This window comes from Cervus canadensis, chromosome 14 (assembly GCF_019320065.1).
Source record: "Cervus canadensis isolate Bull #8, Minnesota chromosome 14, ASM1932006v1, whole genome shotgun sequence".
NCBI classification, from domain to species: Eukaryota; Metazoa; Chordata; class Mammalia; order Artiodactyla; family Cervidae; genus Cervus; species Cervus canadensis.
Window position 1 is genome coordinate 30677841 of NC_057399.1, and position 25115 is coordinate 30702955.

Genomic DNA, 25115 nt, shown 5'->3' on the forward strand with positions numbered 1-25115 from the left:
AGGAAGTGGCCACCCATTCCAGTATTCTTGCTAGGGACAGAGGAGCTTTGTGGCATACAGTCTATGGGGTCGCAAGAGTCGGTCATGACTTAGTGAGTGAGCACACACACAGTAGTTATTAGAGTTGCTCCCAAATGCCTATTCTCTTGCTCTGAGCACACAGTAGGACTGCATTCATCCACCCTCCTGTGCTCAGGTACTGCCCTGTGATTTGCTCTGACCAATTAAATGTGAAGTGAGTGGTGTCATGTCCCAGCAGAAGCTTTACTGCTAGTACATGCTTTGCCATGCTTTTCTTCCTCGGTAATCAGTATCATTCCTTGTTCCAGATAGGGGCTGCGGCACCAGCCTGATAGCTGGGGTGGGTGATGCTGCATGGAGCTAAAGCTGGTGCACAAAGAATGAACAGTGTGGGAGAGAAAGGTCCCTGTATTATCATAAGCCACTGAAGATTGGTTTTGTTACTGCAGCATACTCTAGCCTATCCTTACTGATACAGCATCCTTTGTCCATCATGATCTCGACACAGATGATGGTCTGAGTTAACTAGCTGTACCTTCTGAAGTCTGTCTGACTCATGCTTCCTCAGTCATCCTGGAAAATTATAACCTGGCCTTATATTTATTAATTTCAAATTAATTTTTAAATTAAATTTATTATCCAGAAAAAAAAAAGTCAATCTTCTCAGGCAGAAAAGGGTAAAATTCTAATGAAAGGTCATTCAAAGGGGATTCATATTACCATCTGAGAAATAAGTCTTCATTTCAGAGTCTCTTCAAGTGGAAAAAAGAGGACAAAACTAACATTTACCAAGGGCCTTCTTGGAAAACAAGGCAGAGCCTGTAAAATTTTTAGCATGTTACCTAGTATGCAGTAAGCACTCAAAAAGTTGTAGCTCCTCTTCCTGTCATTAGTGTGGGTAGTCACCTGGTGGATGGTTAAAAAGTCCAGACACTGGCCTTCTGAAAGGTTCAATCCTAGCTTCAACACACATATTAATTCTGTGCATTTTATATAATTTTGTATATGCAACTTACTGTTTCATCCTACTTGATATGTGTCATTAGTTAAGTGGGGACAAAAACAGTACCATCTGCCTAGGGTTGCTGTGAGGATTAAATGAGTCATTATATATACATACAAAAATATATATATATATGGCTCAGAACAGTGTATATAAGCATAAGCTACTATTCAATGTTTCTCATTCAATTCCTAAAGCAATCCTAAGAAGGAGGCATCATTATCCTCATTTTTCAATAAATGAAACTAGTATTAACAGACCCTCCCTGTGGGTAACTCACACCTGAAATCTGTCCCCTGTGTGAGCTGTGAAACTCTGCCCTGAAGCTTAGGGAATGAGAGAGCTAGAGGAGAATCTAAAAATCAAGAGCGACATCGATTTGTACCAACCTGTGGAGATCTGCCTTTTGCACATCCATAAAGTTTACTGTGGGCTTGTCTGAGCCATCAAAATCCTAATGTCAAATGTGTCCCTGGGGAATAAAAATAAAGATGATATCTTTTTTTCCGGATAAACTGAAGCCAAGCAAGATTGCTGTCTAGCTTTCCTCCTGAAATTTTAAGTCAGCAAGAGTGAGGGTTTAGAGGGCATGAGCTTAATGAGAATAGTATTAACAACAAAACTCACATTTATTTAGTGCTTACTATACGCCAAGCACTAAGTGCTCTGTACTTTACTAAGTTCTTTACTAGGTCCTATCTTGTAATCCTCACCAATGTCTCGGGAATAGGCATTTGGCGTTTTTTGGACCATCTAGAATTTACCTCCTCTCCACACTCCAAGAAGTTTCCCAGCAAGTTAGCCTACCCTCAGCTCCAGGTAGAAGCTGGCGCTCAGGTACCTGACCTCAGAAAAGCCAATCAGAGCATTACTTTTTCCCTGAAGACAGGAGCTGATTCACAGATGGAGGCAGGAGCCAAAGTTTGACAAACAGGCTCTATCTAAACTAATTCTGGGGCTTTTGCCTAAGTTATTAGGAAACGGCAGGTTCTCCTGTGGGACTTAGTTACAAGGATCTGAAGTTGTATGCTACCTTCTGATGCTACCTTCTTACCCTAAGGAAGCAGAGTAAAATCTGGCAACAGAGTAAAATCACAGGAAATGGAGATAAGTGGTAAGAGTAGAAAAACCAGACCCGTGTGACAATGTCTGAACTTGTACAACAGGTCTCTGTCTCCAGGCTTTGCAGTATTGGAGAACCAATAATTTCATTCTAGTTTAAGCCAGTGTGAGTCGGGTGTCCTCCCACTAAAAACTGAAAAGCGTTTTAGATAATGCAAACTTAAGTTGTCTAAGGTTACACAGCTAGGTGGGATCACAACTGAAACCCACATCTGTCTGACAACAAAACTCCTGCTCCCAGCTATTTATTATCCAAAGCTTCCCCTTCTATTACGTGTTTCGTCACTAGAATCAATGAGAGGATATGAATTATTGAACAAGTATGAGGGCTGAGTGTGTGCATGTGGTGAGTCAGGACACTTGGAGAATTAAAAGTTACTTATCAACATGCAGTCAGAAAATCTCCTTGCTTTCAACAGTATCATTCTCTGAGAACTTTCCTAACTGATCAGGAGATCAGAGGTGGAAAACTTGAAACAGTGTTCCAAGGAGCTTTTTCTTTGCTTCTGTGGTGGCTCACCATAGAGCCTGGCAGCACAGCTCGTCCCAGGCGCCTGAGTGAGCAAGTGGATGAATCAGCAGATAAACACCCGGGAAGAAGAGCCCACTTACCACTACTGGCTGGCTGAAGTATACCTCCACCGCGGCACCCTGGAGACTGGACAGGCTGACCCCGAAGCAGCACCCCTGGTACCTGAAATAGATGGCAGAAAGCAACACCATGCATCTTGTCGTGTTTCCCCAAGCCCCAAAGAACCGTAATGCACTGCACGGCCACCTCGTGGGTCCTCAGCCCTGGGGCAAGTATGAAGACGTGTGAAGGGCAAGAGGTTGATAGGGGGCAGAGGAAGAAACTCTCTCTAAAGTCTCGGCACTTCAGGTGGCGAGAAAAGCAAGGAGGTAATGGAGGTGGAGGAAATTACTTGTGGGGAGAATACTGACAAGGGTATTTAGAGGCTGAAAGGCCTTTGGGTCCCCTCCCTTGACCTCATGCCACAAGGCGGCTGCCTGTCCCAGGACACATCTTTCATGTCCTGAAAGACAATTCCTTGGCCTTCTCATGATCTCAACCCAAAGCACAACTGGAGACCTCCAAAGTCTCTTGATACTCCCAACATTTACAGAAATAGATTTCCTTTTCCTGTTCTTCCATAGCCACTCATGCACCTTGATGGCATTTGTCATGGTGGCCGACACCCGGTCTAGTGGGGAACTGGAGCCCACTCCCCACTGTCCATTGGGCACATTTCTTCTCAATTCTGGGCTCAGGGCCATCTGGACCTCAGCAATGGGCACGTTCTACAAACGCTCCCTCACTCCTCTCAGTGAGCCAGATGTGGAGCAAATGCTCCAGCACACGCCTGGGGCGGGAACACAGCAAGAACTCCCTGCTGGCTTGGCTAAAGGTCTCGGCTTTTAGCGAAGAGATCTGGGGGTAGATTAGCATTAGCATTAGTTGCTCAGTCGTGTCTGACTCTTTGCAACCCCATGGACTGTAGCCCGCCAGGCTACTCTGTTCCATGGAATTCCCCAGGCAAGAATACTGGAGTGGGTTGCAATTTCCTTCTCCAGGGGACCTTCCCGACCCAGCGAACAAACCCGGGTCTCCTGCACTGCAGGCAGATGCAGACAGGGAAGCTGTCTTTAGCGTCTGGGCTACTAGGGGTGTGGATTAAGTGTGGCTTTACTCAAATTCTTCAACTGCCTGGCTGTGTGCCTTGGGTGAGTTATCTGAACTCTGGGCTTCAGTTTCCTTATTTCTAAAATGGGGATAATTATAAACTCATTTTGTAGGGTTATGGTAAGGGTTAAATGAGTTAATACAAGTAAAGCACTTTAAGCAGTGCTTAGCATTTTGTTCCTACTATATAAGTGCTGGCTATTATTCTCTGAACTTCACCTTCCGAAACCACACAGGGGACTAAGGCAGTGGTTCCCAGTAGGACTGTACCATGGGATGACTTGGAAAGTTAATTAAAAATTCAAATTCCCAGGCACAACTGCAGTGATAAGGCTGGGGGACCTTATCACTGGAGATAGAAGGCCTTTGAGATGAGAGAAAGGTTTCCCTACTGAGGCTGTGTGTGCGTGTGCTGGACAGCCCATGAATCAGATGGGAACTCAGTTCATTAGTCTGTTCCTCCCCAACCCACTGCCTGCCGACCTGCAGGGAAGAGAAAAAAAAAAAAAACCAAACATAGAATAAACATAAAATGTGGATTACAGTTAGATTTTAGCCAAAGGAAGGCTCTGAATCAGGAGACAATGCCTCAGATGCCCTGTGGGAGGCAGGAAGGCTTAACACAGTTAAGTCAACAGCCAGTCTCCAACCTGCAGGCGAAGTACCAGGCCTCCAAGCCTTTCAGACCGTGAAAGGCTTGTACTATTTCTCACCTCTGAGCCGTTGCTTGCTTTTCCTTCTCCCCAGAATATTCCTTCCCCTCCTTTGCCCCATTAATTCCTACTCAATCTTTATGACTCAGCTCAAATATATCCACTTGAAAGTGTAAAACCTGGTATTACAATTAAATATTCAAGTTTTACCCACTTAAAAACAGAAGTTATTCTTTTTCTTTCCATGTATATTTAACACTTAGCATGGGGCCTCGAACACTGTTAGTACATAAAAACATCTATGTACCTATCTTTGTATTTAATGAGTGAATGGAGAACTGGGCACCTAAACGGCCCTGTGTGTGAGCCAGTGACAATGAGGACAATGTTGTGCTCAGTCAAGTCTGACTCTCTGCGACCCTACAGAATAACGCCCACCAGGCTCCTCCTTCCATGAAATTTCCCAGGCAAGAACACTGGAGTGGGCTGCATTTCCTACTCCAGGGGGTCTTCCCCACACAGGAATCAAACTTGGTTCTCCTGCATCGGCAGGCAAATTCTTCACCATCGAGCCACCTGCGAAGCCCAATAAGGACAATGGGGAAATGGAAAACCATTTGCCAAAGTCTCTCTCGCTTCATCTCGTTCCTAACACTCTCTTCCATCATGGGCCAGAGACAGGCTGTCCATAGGTACAGCCAAACTGCTGTATGTCACTTTATAAATACACATAGCAGAAACAAGACTCCTGTTATCCTGGAAAATGTTTGGAAATAGAACACTGTAAATTTAAGCAATCTTTCTCAGTATTCAGAAAGAGAGTGAAAGTGTTCTTGTGGAAATAAGCCATTGTCACAAAAGTTTTTATTGGAGGGAAATGGGGAAAGGGAGGGAGGGGAAGTGAGGAGGGTGGCAGGAAGGAGGAAGAGGTGGAGAGAGGGAAGAGAGGGGAGGGGAGGGTCAGAGAGAGTCATAGAAGTTCCCAGAAAGCCTAGAAGCACTCAACCTTGTCTGTCCTTGAGAAGCCCCTGGGAAGCTCTTACAACATCTACAGCCTGGACTGAACCCCCCGTTGTGATTTACTGGATCTGGGGGTGTAGCCCTAGCACTTAGCTGTTTCTGAAGCTCAACAGGTGATTCTAATGCATGACCAGGGTTGAAGACTACTGAGTCAGCGGTTCTAGAATCCTGGCCAAGTAGGTGGAAGGGAAAACCCCGAAGACAAAGACCGCCCTCCGCCTGGCAGTGGCTGAGACTGGGAACTGCTCGCAGTTCTCTGTGTACTAGTCTCTGCATTCAACCTCAGCTGTGCCACTCGCTGTATGCCAATTAAAACCCAGCAGCCACGACCAGTGTGGTGCAAACGGGCACTGTTCCTGGGGCAGACGGAGAGCGGTGGGCAGAGAGCCCACTGCCTGGGTTTTTAAAATTTTTCTGGCTGGACCATATTTCCAATTCTTAGAAATCTCCAGCCTCCTGAAATGCATCAGAAGATAATTAAAGCAGATGGGAGCTGGCATCATTCTGGATCTCCTAAGATACATTGTCGGGGATGGATCAGGAAACAAATCTTTTGGGTTGGAAGCTGGAGATACTTTCCATTGTTTTTATCATATGTGGGTTCTATTTTCCAAGTTAGCTTATGGTCTCTTTATGAGTGCCTAAGATGGGCCTACATGCCTTTTTTCCTCCTGTCTTCAAATTTCAAGTGTCCCTGTCTCCTCTTCTCCACCATAATACATGCAACATCTTGAAAAGTCCTGCAGGTACAGTTCAGAAGGAAATCAGTCTTACACTGGCTATACCTTAACACAGCCAGAGTACAGAGAAAGAGGCCAGCCATTCACCATCATATCAGCCTCTCCATGGTCTCCATACAGAGCTGAGTCTGGAGAAATACCATGAGAATCTTTCCTCTGGAGTCTCTTTGGTTCTTGCCTCTCCTCTGACTTACCATGGTCCTTTGTCGTTTCTCCTCCTTCACATCTCTCCTCCTGTCAGTGTCCTGGATCTGTATTTGAAGGATGGTGGTACAGCCCACCACCCTGCCTGCCAGGTTCTCTTGCCGAAGTTAACAGTGGCGGTTTCTCTAACGCACACACTCCTTTGTCGTGCTAATATGAACACATGTTCTCAAAGCATAACTGAGATGTTTCCCTAAGAAAATCTCTGTGCAACTAACACAACATTGTAAATCAACTATACTCTAGTATTAAGAATCTTTGCTTCCTCCTATTCTGACCAAAAAAAAATTCACTCATCCCCATAAAAAACTTCCTTCCTTTAGAAAGGCAAAAAAAGAAAGAGAAGGGAGAAAAGTAAGGGAGGAAGGATAACCTTTTTCTGCTGTTTGACAATTAAGCAACTTTTGGGTATTTAGCAGAATATGTTCTACCAAAATCAACCAGTGACATGTTAACCCCGGTGAGCTACAGCCCATGGGGTTGCAAAGAGTCAGACACGACTGAGCAAGAACGCACAACATGCTAACCTGAGGAGAGACACATACAACCTTAAGAAACAGGAGACACAAGCAAGGATCCAAGAAGGTCACCTAAGCCACACACAATGCTGACAATGTAGCATAAGAGGGTATGGTTGGAATGGCCTGCTGGGAATGCCTGGTAGGAGAAAGAGACATGTCTAGAAACATATTGTGTCTTTATTTCTTATACATTCCTTTTATATAGCAGGACTTGAAGCTTGGTTGTTTTTGACAATTTGCTACATCAGTAGCATGTAGACATACCATTCTGTAAAATGGTATCTATAAAGATGCTCAGCTCATTATGTCTCTGGTTCTACTGGCTTAAACCCCAGCAAAGTAAAGTGGCTTATACTTTACATGCGTTGTATTTATATGCTTTTGCATTTGTAAAAATAGGGTTTTTTTTTTAAGTATAAAGGAGAAAGGGAAATGGATGCACAGGCTTTAAAAGAAACCAAGCTTCAGGCTGTCTCTTTCCTAAGAAGATAGGGAGAGCCGGGAATTCTGTAAAGAAATCCATGGAGCATTGCTCAGTGTATCAACAGGAATCTAGACACTACTGGTTTGCATGAGAACAGGGCCCACAGAAATGGGTCAGAAGAAAAACTGCATCAGTCAAGACAACTATGGGGGACACCTTTTGTTCATTCTACCCAGCAAATAGTTCCCTCTTCTCCTGGTTATAGCACCAGATCTTCTTCTGAAAGACACCTTGGGGTTTGGATGGTCTTGATTCTGCCTTCACTCTCAGTTCTTGGGGTTTGGATGGTCTTGATTCTGCCTTCAGCAATAAAGTCTGCTATGTAGCTGAGCAGTAGCCAATCAGAGTATCTCATCTCCTTGGCCTTGATGATGGACCCCAGGGTTAAGCATGAGACCCCAGGACAGTCAGGTGAAAGCCTTTTGTTCAAACTGTTGCAACAGAGAAGTGGCCAGGGAGCTCTGAGTCTATGAATCCAGATTTGTCGGAAACCACATTACTGCCATGAGGGATGAGCCCTATCCAAGGATGGAGTTGAGCTGAGGGATAGAGAGAGACCTGAACCCAGTGAGTGTCTGTGCCCTGGGATCCATTTGAGCCTGAGAAGCTGAATCTGCTCTCAGGCTTTTCAGATACATTAGTCAAAAATATTCTTTTTCTATAAGTCATTGTTTCATTCTTTCTTTTTGTCACTTAAAACTACAAGAGTCTTAGCTAAAAAGAAAACAGCTAATAAGAGTCTGTCATATGTGTCATGAATATAATTCTGATGAATAGTTTGTCTAATTCAGGGGAGTTCTAGTTCCGTGAGTATGGAATTAAAGTGCTTTGGCTTAGAGTGTGTAGAATCAGACCCAGGGATGATGAAGTAATGTCTGCTGAACTTGAACTCTGTCTGGAAATGGACAGCTCTGATGCCAGAGGATCTAGAAATTGAAACAGTGTATCCCTGACTACACAGATCTGGATTTGTATGGGCCCAGCAGCAGAGTATTATGGAAGAGCAATGGGTTTGATACAGGTTACCAAAAAGATGAATACAGAAACTGAGGTCTATGTCATGAGCAAAAGTCAGTGAGTTCAAGAGCTGCAGACATAAAAGGAGAAGCAGAGGAAATATCAAGAAGAAATACTGGGTAGCTGAAAGAAGACTATAGTTCCAGGAATCACTGCAATATAAATGAAACAGGAACAGTGGTATATGAAAGTCCAAACACGGTTATGTTGCTGGTGGCATTCCTGCCAAAGTTCTCTGTGATGCTTTGTGCATATATTTGGCTTCCAGTTAAAATCTGGTTGTATCTAACGGTAATTTGAAATATTCTTCTTTGGTCCACATGGTACTTCTATGAACTAGTGACTATCTGGGTCAAATATATTTTTGGGAAAGACCAGAAGGCCTAAAACTCTAGTTTTACCAAAAGTACCTTTAGTAGAAACTTCAGTTTGGGGGCAGGATTGGCCCAGGAACAAACATATCCAGTGCCTTCATGGTAGAATTGAGCAGTTTGTCCATTCAGTAGAGTGGACTCCCTTCAAGATAATATCAGCCACACCATGGTCAAGATGGCATTCAGTAGAGTCAGAGCAGAGAGGTGCAAGAAAGGCGCTCTCACCGTGGCAGGATTCTGCTTACATTCATCTTCTCTTGTCCTTTTGCAAGCACAGATTTCAATTTCTGTAAAGAACAACTGACTAGAGGCCATCCACCACTGGCCTCCCTGCCATCATTCTACCTGCTCTTTGTCAAGCATGATGAGTCCCCATCATCACTCAAAATACTCTGAAAAGGAAACTGGGAAATCTCTTTCGGTTCCTTAAGTGGTAAACTATTACCTTTGAAAGGTCAGGCTCAGTTCCTCCATCTTACTTGCCTCTGGAGTCCTCAGCCAGGTGTTATGCCCTCACTGTGTCAAGGTGGGTTCATCTGACGCTGTGTGAGTATGACCCAGCAGGGCTGCACCTCAGACCCACCCCATGAGCTCTCCCCTCCTGCTCCAAGGGCTCCTGCAGACTGCGGGGCATGAGGTGCCGTGACCTGAACTTGGTGTCCCTGCACGCACAACCAGAAGTTCATACTAAATGTTGAGTAAACAGCTGGCCAGTGAAGAGGTAAGAGCCAGTGGATGAATCCACTTCTTTCCAATCCTCTATATAAACGGTCCTGGCATGTATTTCATGTGACTTCCTGAAGATGGTACTAAGGGACCCAGCAATCTCTTGGTATTTGCTACCTGGTGGTGATCAGATCAGCTCAGAAATGCACTTTTGCATTAGTTCTGCCTCCTTCCTTGCCTCACTCTGGTTTCTCCTCATTCTTGTTTCACTGGGACTGCATTTAGTTCAGTAGCTAAGTCATGTCTGAGGCTTCGCGAACCCATGGACTGCAAAACTCCGGGCTTCCCACTCCATCACGAACTCCCAGAATTTGCTGAAACTCATATCCATCAAGTCACTGATGGCATCCAAACAATTCATCCTGGGTCATCCCCTTCTCCTCTGCATACATTAATAAAATAGCTTATGAGCTTCACCTAAGACCCTGATTCCTGGGGAACCCAAGCTAAGACAATTAATATGGTTGGGATGGTCCCTGAATGTAGACTCTCAAGATGGAATTACTGGTAGGTTAAGCTCCACTGCACTGTTGCTCACTGCCTCCAGGCTAATGGCCCCTCATTGCTGTCAGGCTGGTAACCCCAGCACAGAATGAGCATTAAGTATATTCCTACTCCAGGAGGAGATAACTTCCACAACAAAACGTTGCAGAAGCTGGTTAATATTTTCTGCTAAGAACCATGGAAATAGGTATTGGAGTGGATTTTAAAGGTGCTGGATTGGGGATTTGGAGGGCAACATATGTCAGGGTAGTTCAGTCGCTCAGTCACATCTGACTCGTTGCAACCCCATGGATTGCAGCACGATAGGCTTCCCTGTCTACCACAAACTCCCAGAGTTTACTCAAACTCATGTCCATCAGTTGGTGATGCCTTCCGACCATCCCGTCCTCTATCGTTCCCTTATCCTCCTGCCTTCAATCTCTCCCAGCATCAGGGACTTTACCAATGAATCAGTTCTTCATATCAGGTGGTCAAAGTATTGCAGTTTCAGCTTCAACATTAGTCCTTCCAATGAATATTCAGGACTGATTTCCTTTAGGATGGACTGGTTTCATCTCCTTGCAGTCCAAGGGACCCTCAAGAGTCTTCTCCAACACCACAGTTCAAAAGCATCAATTCTGTGGCGCTCAGCTTTCTTTACAGTCCAATTCTCACACCCATACATGACTACTGGAAAAGCCATAGCTTTGACTAGGTGGACCTCTGTCAACAAAGTAATGTCTCTGCTTTTAAATACACTGTCTAGTTTGGCCTAGATTTTCTTCTAAGGAGCAAGCGTCTTTTAATTTCATGGCTGCAGTCACCATCTGCAGTGATTTTGGAGCCCCCAGAAATAAAGTCTGTCACTATTTCCATTGTTTCCCCATCTATCTGCCATGAAATAATGGGATTAGATGCCATGATCTTAGCTTTCTGAATGTTGAGTTTTAGGCCAGCTTTTTCACTCTCCTCTTTCACTTTCATCAAGAGGCTCTTTAGTTCTTTACTTTCTGCCATAAGGGTGGTGTCATCTGCACATCTGAGGTTATTGATATTTCTCCCGGCAATCTTTATTCCAGCTTGTGCTTCATTCAGCCTGGCATTTCACAGGATGTACTCTGCTAGAAGTTAAGTAAGCAGGGTAACAATAAACAGCCTTGATGGACTCCTTTACCAATTGGGAACCAGTCTGTTGTTCCATGTCCAGTTCTAACTGTTGCTTCTTGACCTGCATACAGGTTTCTCAGGAGGCAGGTAAGGTGGTCTGGTATTCCCACCTCTTGAAGAATTTTCCAGTTTGTTGTGATCTGCACAGTTAAAGGCTTTGGCATAATCAATAAAGCAGAAGTAGATGTTTTCCTGGTACTGTCTTGCTTTTACGATGATCCAACAGATGTTGGCAATTTGATCTCTGGTTCCTCTGCCTGTTCTAAATCCAGCTTGAACATCTATAAGTTCATGGTTCATGTACTGCTGAAGCCAGGCTTGGAGAATTTTGAGCATTACTTTGCTAGCATGTGAAATGAGGGCAATTGTGCAGTAGCTTGAACATTCCTTTGCATTGCCTTTCTTTGGGATTGGAATGAAAACTGATCTTTCTAGTCCTGTGGCCACTGTTGAATTTTCCAAATTTGCTGGCATATTGAGTGCAGCACATTCAAAGCATCATCTTTTAGGATTTGAAACCGCTCAGCTGGAATTCCATCACCTCCACTAGCTTTGTTCATAGCAATGCTTCCTAAGGCCCACTTGACTTCGCATTCCAGGATGTCTGGCTCTAGGTGAGTGATCACACCATCATGGTTATCTGGGTCATGAAGATCTTTGTTGTGTAGTTCCTTCTATAGTTCCTCTTCTTAATATCTTCTGCTTCTGTTAGGTCCATACCATCCTTTGTTGTGTTCATCTGAGAGGGTAACAGGAGGAAGGCCAGGGGTCTCTGAGGAAATAGGCTGCAAGTGTCAGACATTTGTTATCTCTTCTGTGGCAGGAGGAAAACAAACTAGTATTACATTTTTTCCCCTTCTCTATACGAATTTAAAAAGAGGTTTCTCTTAAAATTTTGTGTTGCCATAATGACACGTGGTTCCACCTGAACTTAACTTTTCTCAAACCCTGAGCTAACCAATGCATTTTTCTTATGGAAATGTTTGTCTTAAGCTATGTTCATGTGCTATGTGTTTACCCCAGACTCTGTTTTCAAGACAGTTCCACCTTACTTATAGTTTCCTTTGTTGTGCAAAAGCTTTTAAGTTTCATTAGGTCCCATTTGTTTAGTTTTGCTTTTATTTCCAATATTCTGGCAGGTGGGTCATAGAGGATCCTGCTGTGATTCATGTCGGAGAGTGTTTTGCCTATGTTCTCCTCTAGGAGTTTTATAGTTTCTGGTCTTACATTTAGATCTTTAATCCATTTTGAGTTTATTTTTGTGTATGGTGTTAGAAAGTGTTCTAGTTTCATTCTTTACAAGTGGTTGACCAGTTTTCCCAGCACCACTTGTTAAAGAGGTTGTCTTTTTCCATTGTATATCCTTGCCTCCTTTGTCAAAGATAAGGTGTCCATAGGTTCGTGGATTTATCTCTGGGCTTTCTATTCTGTTCCATTGATCTATATTTCTGTCTTTGTGCCAGTACCATACTGTCTTGATGACTGTGGCTTTGTAGTATAGTCTGAAGTCAGGCAAGTTGATTCCTCCAGTTCCATTCTTCTTTCTCAAGATTACTTTGGCTATTCGAGGTTTTTTGTATTTCCATACAAATTGTGAAATTATTTGTTCTAGTTCTGTGAAAAATACCGTTGGTAGCTTGATAGGGATTGCATTGATTCTATAGACTGCTTTGGGTAGAATAGCCATTTTGACAATATTGATTCTTCCAATCCATGAACACGGTATGTTTCTCCATTTGTTTGTGTCCTCTTTGATTTCTTTCATCAGTGTTTTATAGTTTTCTATGTATAGGTCTTTTGCTTCTTTAGGTAGATATACTCCTAAGTATTTTATTCTTTTTGTTGCAATAGTGAATGGTATTGTTTCCTTAATTTCTCTGTTTTCTCATTGTTAGCATATAGGAATGCAAGGGATTTCTGTGTGTTAATTTTATGTCCTGCAACATTACTGTATTCATCGATTAGCTCTAGTAATTTTCTGGAAGAGTATTTAGGGTTTTCTATGTAGAGGATCATGTCATCTGCAAACAGCGAGAGTTTCACTTATTCTTTTCCTATCGGGATTCCTTTTACTTCTTTTTCTGCTCTGATTTCTGTGGCCAAAACTTCCAACACTATGTTGAATATTAAAAGCTTTTGCACAACAAAGGAAACTATAAGTAAGGTGAAAAGACAGCCCTCAGATTGGGAGAAAATAATAGCAAATGAAGAAATAGACAAAGGATTAATCTCAAAAATATACAAGCAACTCCTGCAGCTCAATTCCAGAAAAATAAATGACCCAATCAAAAAATGGGCCAAAGAACTAAACAGACGTTTCTCCAAAGAAGACATACAGATGGCTAACAAACACATGAAAAGATGCTCAACACCACTCATTATCAGAGAAATGCAAATCAAAACCACAATGAGGTACCATTACACGCCAGTCAGGATGACTGCTATCCAAAAGTCTACAAGCAATAAATGCTGGAGAGGGTGTGGAGAAAAGGGAACCCTCTTACACTGTTGGTGGGAATGCAAACTAGCACAGCCACTATGGAGAACAGAGTGGAGATTCCTTGAAAAACTGGAAGTAGAACTGCATATGACCCAGCAATCCCACTTCTGGGCATACACACTGAGGAAACCAGATCTGAAAGAGACACGTGCACCCCAATGTTCATCGCAGCACTGTTTATAATAGCCAGGACATGGAAGCAACCTAGATGCCCATCAGCAGATGAATGGATAAGGAAGCTGTGGTACATATACACCATGGAATATTACTCAGCCGTTAAAAAGAATTCATTTGAATCAGTTCTAATGAGATGGATGAAACTGGAGCCCATTATACAGAGTGAAGTAAGCCAGAAAGATAAAGACATTACAGCATACTAACACATATATATGGAATTTAGAAAGATGGTAACGATAACCCTATATGCAAAACAGAAAAAGAGACACAGATGTACAGAACAGACTTCTGGACTCTGTGGGAGAAGGCGAGGGTGGGATGTTTCGAGAGAACAGCATCGAAACATGTATATTATCAAGGGTGAAACAGATCACCAGCCCAGGCTGGATGCATGAGACAAGTGCTCGGGCCTGATGCACTGGGAAGACCCAGAGGAATTGGGTGGAGAGGGAGGTGGGAGGGGGGATCGGGATGGGGAATACATGTAACTCTATGGCTGATTCATATCAATGTATGACAAAACCCACTGAAATGTTGTGAAGTAATTAGCCTTCAACTAAAAAAAAAAAAAAACAGTTCCACCTAAAGGCTCAGACTCAGAACCAACTTGACAAACCAGTATGTTACACTCATACATAGTTCTCCTAATCTATGTTAAAGAAACTATATATTTGTATGGAAATCTGCCTTTCTTCAGGATGGAAGTCAATCATTTTATGGCCCAGATGAGTCACCTGGTGCCAAGGTCATCTCAAAATGCATCTTGTGGGTGAGGGGCCTGGTAAGACTCTCTGAGTTTTGAGACATTTCCTTTCTTTAATTAGCAGACTGCTAGTAGCTATGTAACATCCAGCTAAAGACAAGCAGGGGGGCACTCTTCCTGCCCTCTTCTGATGTGTATGTCAGAAGCTTTCTCTATCTCTTTTATACTTTAATAAAACTTTATTACACGAAAGCTCTGAGTGATCAAACCTCCTCACTGGTCCCGGATTGAATTCCTCTCCCCCGGAAGCCAAAAATCCCGGCGTCTTTCTTTCTTTCATGGTTCAGCAACACCTTTCACATCTTTGCATGAAACGCTCCCTTAGTATTTCTAATTTTCTTGAAGAGATCTCTAGTCTTTCCCATTCTATTGTTTTCCTCTATTTCTTTGCATTGATCACTGAGAAAGGCTTTCTTATCTCTCCTTTTTATTCTTTGGAACTCTGCATTCAAATTGGTATATCTTTCCTTTTCTCCTTTGCCTTTAGCTTCTCTTCTTTTCTCAGCTATTAGTAAGGCCTCCTCTGACAACCATTTTGCCTTTTTGCATTTCTTTCTCTTGGGGATGGTCTTGATCCCTGCCTCCTGTACAATGTCATGAATCTCTGTCCATAGTTCTTAAGGTACTCTATCAGATCTAATCCCTTGAATCTATTTGTCACTTTCACTGTATACTCGTAAAGGATTTGATTTAGGTCATACCTGAATGGTCTAGTGGTTTTCCCTACTTTCTTCAATTTAAGTCTAAATTTTGCAATAAAGAGTTCATGATCTGAGCCATAGTCAGCTCCCGGTCTTGTTTTTGCTGACTGTATAGAGCTTCTCCATCTTTGGCTGCAAAGAATATAATCGATCTGATTTTGGTATTGATCATCTGGTTATGTCCATGTGTAGAGTCTTCTCTTGTGCTGTTGAAAGAGGGTATTTGCTATGACCAGTGTGTTTTCTTGGCAGAACTCTGTTAGCCTTTGCCCTGCTTCATTTTGTACTCCAAGGCCAAATTTGCCTGTTACTCCAGGTATCTCTTGACTTCCTACTTCTGCATTACAGTCCCCTATGATAAAAAGGACATCTTTTTTGGGTGTTAGTTCTAGAAGGTCTTGTAGGTCTTTATTGACAAGGCACTACCACGATTCAACATTCTAGCAGATACCATTATTAACAGTCTCCTGGGATGTCACTGTGAAGAACTGTCATCATGATGGCCTGAAGTTAATGAGATGGAGATTCCAGAATCTCTGCAGCATAGTAATTTTTTGAATTTATTTTTTAATTGGAGGAAAATTGCTTTATAATGCTGTATTCATTGTGGCATGGTATTGAAGAAGGGGTCTAAAGGCTCAGAGAGGTGGAAAAGCTAGATGGATTTACTGTGGCAGACCTAAGAATGTTCCATCTAACTTTTCTCAGGCAAAGTCCATGAAACTCTCGTTTCATAAAGATAACAGGGAACAAACCAGGAGAGAGCAGAGGTATTTTTGAGACATTTAAGGTGGCCATTCTCAGTACATGTGACACGGCATGTGGCCATTAAACTGTGGTCTGAATGAGCACCACCTGGACAGAATTTCATAATGTAAGAAGCAATAAAGCAGTAATTAACCATCATAAGCAAGAATGACATAATTACTGTGTTGGACAGCAAGACAAGATTGACGGTCAGGGAACCCTGACCCAGAGGCATCTGTGCTGGTTGCTAAGAGATCCCAGTGTTATAGAGGGGTGAAATAGATGTGGAATCACTAGGATAGTACTCAAACTCTGTAACAACAACAACATAAAATTTGTTATCTTATGAGCAGGATGATGTCAATTGTCACAATAGAGATTTGGTCCCTCATCCAGTTTCTAGATCTGGTTTCTGGATCCAGTGACCACTGGCCCATGACTGAAGTGGAAACTCGGTCCCCTGAGGGAGGAATCTGCAGTGTTATCACAGGAACATATAGGAAACAATTCCCAAATCTTCTCTGTGGAAAAGCAACTATGTTGGAGAAAGGAGAATATCTAGATTTTTTGAGGAAAGGGCGGTAAGAAGGCACATTGATTTGAGACATTTTAGAATATCTCTGGTAAGTAACAGCTTATGAAGGTAGCAGAGGAAGGTCTGAACAAGTCAACTGCACATGGTGTCCAATGAATTCATCCCTACCCTGTGGTTATTATCTCAGTCCCTGAATATACAACTGGGAGAGAAATATTCAGCACCTGGTAAAACCCTTACACTGGCCTGTAAAGAAAGGGCTATGACAGTACTATAAGGAGAGGACCCATCCCTAAATTGAAACTCCCCATTCCCCAAGTAGATTACACTGATATCTTTAATTTATAAATAAGAAAATTTGCCTGGTGGTCCAGTGGCGAAGACTGCACTCTCAATGCAGGGGGGCCAGGTTCAATCCCTGGTCAGGGAACTAGATCCCACATGCTGCAACTAAGACCCGACAAGCCAAATAAATAAACACATAAATATAAAAATTTTTATAAATAAACTGTGTCTAAGAGAAGTTAGATTAAAAAAAAGAGAGAGAGAGAAGTTAGATTAACTTGGCTAAGTGTTTACAGTTAGTAATGGACAGAACCAAGAATCAAATGGACTTGAATCTGGCTCCAGAGTCTGATTTATCTATTAATAGTGTTTAACTACCGCCTACTTGCCTATGTCCATGGACAGAGGAGCCTGTCCTCTGTCCTTTGCGACAGGGTCGCAAAGATTCAGACATGACTGAGGGACTAAGCATGCATGGACACACTTGCCTACACTTGTATATTCTATAACTGCAATAAATATAACAAGGTAAATAAGCACCATCTCAATCTTCTTGAGAATATCTGGTTACTCCTCTTAATTGTTCCTATGTATATATTTTTTTCTCACATATTTATTTACAAGAATCCATTAAAATTTGAATTTAAAGACCTTGGTTTGCACCTGCTGAACCAATTATTTTCAGTAATGTCAGTAGTACCTATCACATAAAGAAGTTTTACAGCTGAGAATAATGATTGTTCATGACTGAGCCTTACTCTGAAGAGATATTTTTCAGTCTTAATAAGGGCAAAAAAATCTTAGTCAAGTGAGAAAAGAAAATTATTAATTTTGTAGGTGACTGCTACTAACATCAGAATGTAGTAATCTTGCCTATTTACAGAAAACCCCATGACTTGTTATTTAAAAACAGTAAAGTTATATGCATACTGCATATTTCAATTAAAATGAATTTAGAGTTAAATGCATATTTGAAAGAAGTGAAAAAAGTAAAATATAAAAGAAGAAGAAAGTGAATACCAAAGTTAGGGTGGGGAAGCCTTTTATCAAATAAAGGAAAAGAAATTGTAAAAGAAAATATTGGGAGATTTACATACATAAAAGTTTCTAACTTCTTTTGTGATAAAAACTACCACAAAGAATATTACAAAGTAAAGAGAAGTCTGAAGAAAACACAACAAAGTCTTAATATCCAAAGTGCCGAAGAGTTTGTCACCTGTGGTTTGTTGTTCATTTGAGCACTAGAGAAGGAAAGCATCTTCCAGAACTAGGCCCCCAAGGTCATACACCTCACTGGTCATAAAGCCGAGTCGAGAATCCAGGTTTAACTAAAAAAAAGAAGTCTTAATATCCTTAATATATAAGGAATTCTTATAAATAATGCATTTGTCTTCTAGTTAGCCAAAATGTACTGAACAATTATGATGAGCTAGGTCAATTTTCATTTCAGTCTCAAAGAAGGGTAATGCTGAAGAATGTTCAAACTACCCTACAGTTACACTCATTTCTCATGTTAGTAAGGCTATGCTCAAAATCCTGCAAGCTAGGCTTCAGCAGTATGTGAACAGAGAACTTACAAGCTGGGTTTAGAAAAGGCAGAGGAACCAGACATCAAATTGGCAACATTTGTTGGATGGTAGAGAAGGCAAGGGAATTCCAGAAAAGTATCTACTTCTGCCTCATGGACTATGCAAAAGCCTATGACTGTGTGTATCACAACAAATTGTGGGAAACTCTTAAACAGCTGGGGCTACCAGACCACCTTACCTGAGAAACCTGTATGTAGGACAAGAAGCAACAGTTAGAACCAGACATGGAACAACAAGCTGGTTCAAAATTGGGAAAGGAGTACAACAGGCTATATATACATTTCACATGAATATCATGTGAAATGCTGGGCTGGAAGAATTACAAGCTGGAATCAAGATTGCTAGACATCCAAATCTAGTTCTGGGGAGAAGTCTGGCCTGGAGTTCTAATTATGAGACTTGTCGACATAAAGACAGTATTTACTGCCAAGAGCCTAAATGAGATCATTAAGAAAGTGAGCACAGATAGAAAACAGAAGACATCTAAGAACTAACCTGGAGTCAATCTAACAAGAAAGATTTGAGTCAGAAGGAAGTCAGCAAAGGAGACTTCGTGCCAATAAAGAAGGAGGGAAATTGGGCTTAGGCTCCAGAAGTGAAGAATCAAAGGTGTTGAGTGTTGTTGATATTAAGTCAGTTGAGGATTGATGATGAATTGTATCTGGTGATCTTATTTACTTCGTCTGTTAATTATTCCTCAATCTCTCAGCTCACTCCTGTAGAACATACACAGACTCACTGCTTACACCCACCTCCTTCTCTCAGCCAGCATTTCCACTTCTTTGCCTCTTCTAATGGAAACAAAAGCATGCAAGCTTTCACTACCTGTTCCTTGGATCCATGCAAGAAAGGACCCGCACACTAGCAATCTAAAGCAGAAACGTCCTTATACAAGGAGGGAAAGTAAAAGCAGAGTGAAGGCTATAAATTTTGATAACTATATATTAAAAAACTTTCTGTGTCTGTTGACTGAAAATAAAACCATTCAAATGTACTAGCTATCAAAGAAATACAGATTAAAAATAAATTGGCCACCATTTTTTTTGCAAATCAAATTGGCATTTAACAAAACATAGCCCGTATGGGCAAGACTCAGCAGACATTCTCATATACCACTGGTGGAAGTGTTAATTGGTGAAACTTCTCTACGGGGCAATTTGGCAACATATAAGAATAATTTTTTTAAAGTTCATTCTTCACATCTTTTGGTCCAGTGATTCTTCTTCTAGCTATTTACTGTAAGGTAATAATCAGAATGCATAAGATTTCTATAATAGGATATTCATTTCATTGTTGCTTCCTATAGAATTTAGGGTATAGAAGTCTATAAAATTCTATATTCTTGTGGAATATAGGAACAATACCTTAGTGGTGTTTCCTAATAGAAGGAATAGATTTAAAATGGTAGTGGTAGTGGTTTAGTTGCTAAGTCATGTTCACCTCTTTTGCGATGGCATGGACTGTAGCCTGCAAGGCTCCTCTGTCCATTGGATTTCCCAGGCAAAAATACTGGAATGGGTAGCCATTTCCTTTTCCAGGGGAGCTTACTGACCCAGGGATCAAACCCAGGTCTCCTGCATTGCAAGTGGATTCTTCACCAACTGAGCCACTAGCAAGCCCACAGGGTTAAAGGAGTAATTAAATAATTTAATATCCAACATTGGAGCTTAAGTCAATAAATCATGAGACAGCCACAAAAGAAATAACCTGTAGCAATAGAATAACTAAAAGGTATGAGAATATGTCAATAAGGCACTGATCAAGTTTTTAAAAGTGCTATAAAATGTATTTATGGTATTATTCTAATTTTATAAAGAAAAAGAAAAATGAGAATGATATAAACTAAAATCTTAGTGGTAATTATTTCCATACATGCTTGAGATTATAGGAGTTTCTACTTATTCAGAAATATTTTCTGGAAGCCTACCATGTGGCAAAATTCCAGCTCTTGGCAGTGCTCATGTTCTATGCAGAGGGATACAGACAATAAACAATAATAAATAAACGAACAATATATCTTTTAGGAAGTGGTAAGCAAAATGGGGGAAAACACAAGAGCAGGAAAGATGTGATTGGGAGTGGTATGGCTGCCGCTTTAAATACAGTGGTCAGGGCAGGTCCTATTGAAAAGGTGGTGTTTAACAAAGACATGTGGTGAAGGAATTAGCCATGTGACTTCGGAGGGAAAAGTATCCCAGAGGAGGGTCAGCACATGCAAGGCCATGAGAAGGGAGTGAGTTGGGTATGCCTGAGGATGGGAAGGGAAGCCTGGGTGGCTGTGAACACAACAGTTGGGAATGAGGAACCAGATTAGGTAGGACCTACTGGAAGGCTGTGAGGATGTTGGGATAGACAGGGTAAGAGCTGCTGCAATAACTGAGATGAGAGATGGCACGGCTGGGATCAAGAGCAATCAGTGCACATAGGGGGACTGGTCAGATTCTCCCTTGGACATAGCACGGGGGTTGTTGGCACACCCACTCTTGGCACAGCTGAGAATCCCTGGTTAAATTTATAGTCAGCCCTCTGTATCCGTGGTTTCATAGCTGCGGATTCATATGTAGAACTACAGAATGTATTTATTGAAAACAATCCACATACAAGTGGACATGCACAGTTCAAACATGACTTCTTTGAAGGTCAAATGTTTTTAAAAGTAAAACCTATATAATTTACTGATGGTTTAGGCACAGAGGACAAAGAAATAAGGCCTTCAAGATTTTGGACCTGAATTATTAGGAAGATAAAGTTGTCAGCAATTGAGGTGGGAAGACTGTAGGTAGAGCAGGTGTGGGTGCGAGTGGGTAAGGTCAGGAGTTACATTTTGGGCAAGGGGAGATATCCAAGAGGCACTTGCTGTGGAAAAGTAGGGAGTTCACAGGACAAGTCTGAGTTGGGGAGATGCACTGGGAAACCATGAGCATAGAGATGGTATTTGAACTGTAGGAATCATCAAGGGAATTCTGTGGACAGAAAGGATGTCTAAAGACTGCATGCTGGGGCAATTCCAACATTAAGAGGTTGAGGAGACTAGTAATGACCTGAGAAAGGGACCACAGAAGGAGAAGAAAAAAAAATCAAAAGAATGTGGGGGGGTAATAAAAAAAAAAAAAGAATGTGGGGCAAGGGTGCTCTGCTGATGTCCTAGAGGGCTGGGATGCAGTGGTGGGAGGGAGGCTCTAGAGGGAGGGGATATATGTATACTTAGGGCTGATTCACAGTGGTGTACAGCAGAGACCATCACAACATTGTAAAGCAACTATCCTCCAATTAAAATAAATAAAAAAAGAATGTGGGGCAAATATGTGTCTCAAATGCTGCTCAAATGCTGGTAGTTACATAAGTTGAGAAGTGATAAATGATCACTGGATTTAGCAAGTCAGGGCACTGGCCACCTTGGAAAAAAATGCTTTAGTTAGAACGTTTGGAGAGAAATCAAAGTGGGGGCCGAGGTATGTGACTAGAGACCACGAAATACAGACAGCTCTTCTGAGGAACTTCACTGCAATAAGATAAGTGGCGGCTGACTGGGGAAGTGAGGTATAAAAAAAAATTTTTCTTTTCCTGATGGAATGAATAGCAGCATGTTTGCGGGTTTGATGGGGAGACAGCCAGTCCACCATGATTGTTAATACTGTCCAGGTATTAATAAGCAAGATGGCAGCATATGGTATGGTTGGGAGGTCACATAAGAAATGCCTGGATAATTAACCTCCCCTATAAGTCTCTGTCACCTGAAATACTCTGGCATACTCTGTCACCTGAAACTCCTATCTCGCCAACCTTTGCATTTAAAATAGAAATATGTAGGGTCTACATGACCTTACATGACATAATTGCTACCCACTAACACACACATACTCATACACTAAGAGGCCATTCATCCCCATTGAAAAGTCTGGCTTGTAGTTTCAAAATTACAGATTAAGCAGACTCCATCATAAGAAAGTCAATTTTGCAAGAAAAACATGGGGAGAAAGAAAAATCATACCTCTCTGAACTCACTCCTCACAGAACTCTATATAACTCAGGAAACCAAAGCATCTATTTGCTTCTCCTGCACCAGAAGATGGCATTACCAAGAGAAAGTCCTGGAAATCAACTTTGGATATCTCTGCTGGACAGCTCTGCACACTTCAGCCAGAACTCAAAGGGTCTATTTTAGCATGCATCCTAACCCCCGTGTCTGCACACACCTGTGCTCCTTCCTACACACTTAACATTTGCACTCAGATGGTGTCTGTTCTGTTTCTCCCCACCATGGGTCCAACACCATCATTCTCCTCTTTTCCTTCTAAAAACCAATATCAAGAAAGAAAGGCAGAAGGAGGACTTCCCTGTGGTCCAGTGGTTGGGAATCTGCCTGCCGATGCAGGGGACATGGGTTTGATCCCTGGTCCAGGAAAACCCTACATGCCACAGGGCAACTAAACCTTTGCGTCAGAACTCCTGAGCCCACGTGCTGCAATGAGAGAAAGTGTGCGCACAGCAACGAAGACCCAGTGTAGCCAAAAATAAATAAGTAAAAAAGAAAGGCAGAAGGAATGGTGACTTAAAATGGTCGAACTGTCAGGGGTTTTATGTTAGCTTTCATTTTACAAATGAAGAAATCAAGTCTGGAGGGTGACATGAACTGCCCCAAAGTCACCAGCTAATCAGTAGGGAAGCTCCAAGTTTTTTTGATCAACTCCTTTACATCAAGGTATATAGATTGATCTGTTCTCTGACAAAGGCATGTTCTTGCAGAAACCATAGTTTTGGGCAAAGGAATGGATGGAGGAAGTGGAAAGAGGAAATGGGAGGCAGAGGAGGAGGCTATTAGCTTTAGCACTAGGGCGGTATTTTGAATGGTAGCTCCCTTATTTGTCTATTTCGGGGGCTTCTCTGCTGGCTCAGATGGCAAAAAATCTGCCTACAATGAGGGTGACCCAGATTCAATCCCTGGGTTAGAAAGATTCCCTGGAGAAGGGAATGGCTACCTACTCCAGCATTCTTGCCTGGAGAATTCCAAGGACAGATAAGCCTGGTGGGCTACAGTCCATGGGGTCTCAAAGAGTCAGACACGACTAAGCAACTAACACTTTCACTTCTATTTCAGTAATTCTCAATAAGGGGTGATTCTGCCTTCCAAGGGGATGTTCGGCAATGTCTGGAGACATTTTTGGTTGGCACAGCTAGTGGGAAGGTGCCTTTGGCATCCAGTAACATATGCCAAGAAAGTTGCTAAACTTCCTACAGTGCCCAGGTCAGTCCTTGCCCCCAATTTATGACCCACTGTGTCAACAGTTTAGGAACCCTGGTTTACTCTGGAAAGGAGAAGAAAGAAAAGAACAGTACCAAAAGTTGGCTCTGGAGCGGTGTTCCATCTACAGCTGCTCATCAGAAAAGGGGGCCAGATGGATGTTGCTGAACGTTGGGAACATCATTCCTATTGAGTAAAAGACAACAGGCTCATAGTTGACTCCTACTGCCTTCTGATTGAAGATGCTCACCTGCCACTCAACCAGTTCCATTCTTTTATTCCATCTCAGTTATCACAAAACAGGCTAATGTGAAAAGCTGCCTCAAAGCAGTGATAAGAAAACTAGGCAACAGATTGGAGAGGCTATGAGAGACTATTATAGCAAGTCACAAAGATATGCTGTAATGGAAGCTTAGAGTCTTAGGTGAGGCCTTTAAGCTGGCTTACTGGCCTTCTCAGCTTTTGGCTTTTTCCTTTCTCTATGCCTGGTGCTTAGAAATCCGGGCATTTCCTTCATTTATTTATTTATTTACTCTTTTCATTTGTGTCTATTTAAACACAGTTCACAAAACATTTGCGTGAAACTGGGCCTCCTTAGGTAAGCAAAGGGGACCTGAATATAATATTTAAAAAATGAACAAAGTCTTCAGATCATCCACAACACAGGTATAGTGCTCCCTTCTTTTTTGTCAAACTCTGAAGCACCCAGTTCTTCCATATAGTCTTAAAGCTAGAAGATCAAGAGCACATTTGTGGTGGAATGTATTCATCATTTGCTGATAACTAGTTGAAAGACCATTATCCCCTTGTAACAGCTTTAAGAAATAGCTTTTTGAAAGCATACATTGTGTAACTCATTCCCTGCTGTATATAATACAGATTACACAAAGGCTGACAAATTCAAATTTATATAAGCATTAAGCATTTGCTGTATTGAAAGATCTTTAGTTTTAATACTAGCCGTATAGAGTTATAAAGCATAATTTTTATCACTTAATTGCAGGTATTAAAAGTATGGTATGTTTCATGGGCTGAAGGAAAATGGGCCTTTCTGTCTTGAATTTACTACTGACAATCATTGATATGTTAGAAAGAAATGTAAAAATCAAACTATACTGTTGCTTTTTGCCACTGGTAGCATTTTACACACAGACTTTGATCTTCAGAATACCCTAGATTCAGGAAGAAAACCATTTACATGAAGTTCTATATAACAGAAACTTCTCAGCAGTCAAAATTTTAGACTGTAAAATAATACATGCAAAACATACTTTTCTGAAAACACTTAACCTTGAACAAAGCACTGAACTACACAAATGCAGAATGAAAACAGCATTTCAACTCCAACAAAAATAGTCAT

At 41.8% G+C, this 25115-nt stretch overlaps 1 protein-coding gene across 5 annotated transcripts in view; it reads right to left on the minus strand.

The window, feature by feature from the left end:
• The window catches only part of LOC122453037 (histone-arginine methyltransferase CARM1-like), a 251398-nt gene that overhangs the window by 21287 nt on the left and 204996 nt on the right, over nucleotides 1–25115 (minus strand). For 4 of the 5 annotated variants that reach the window (XR_006272922.1, XR_006272924.1, XR_006272925.1 and 1 more), the window contains exons 5-6: nucleotides 2759–2840; nucleotides 1414–1496 (exon numbers count right to left, since the gene is read on the minus strand). Coding sequence is in view for 1 of the 5 variants with exons in the window: in XM_043486887.1 (XP_043342822.1) it covers nucleotides 2759–2840 (82 nt within the window). In the remaining 4 variants the exon portion in view is untranslated. The remainder of the gene's footprint in view (nucleotides 1–1413; nucleotides 1497–2758; nucleotides 2841–25115) is intronic. The other variant, XM_043486887.1, reaches the window with a different exon arrangement.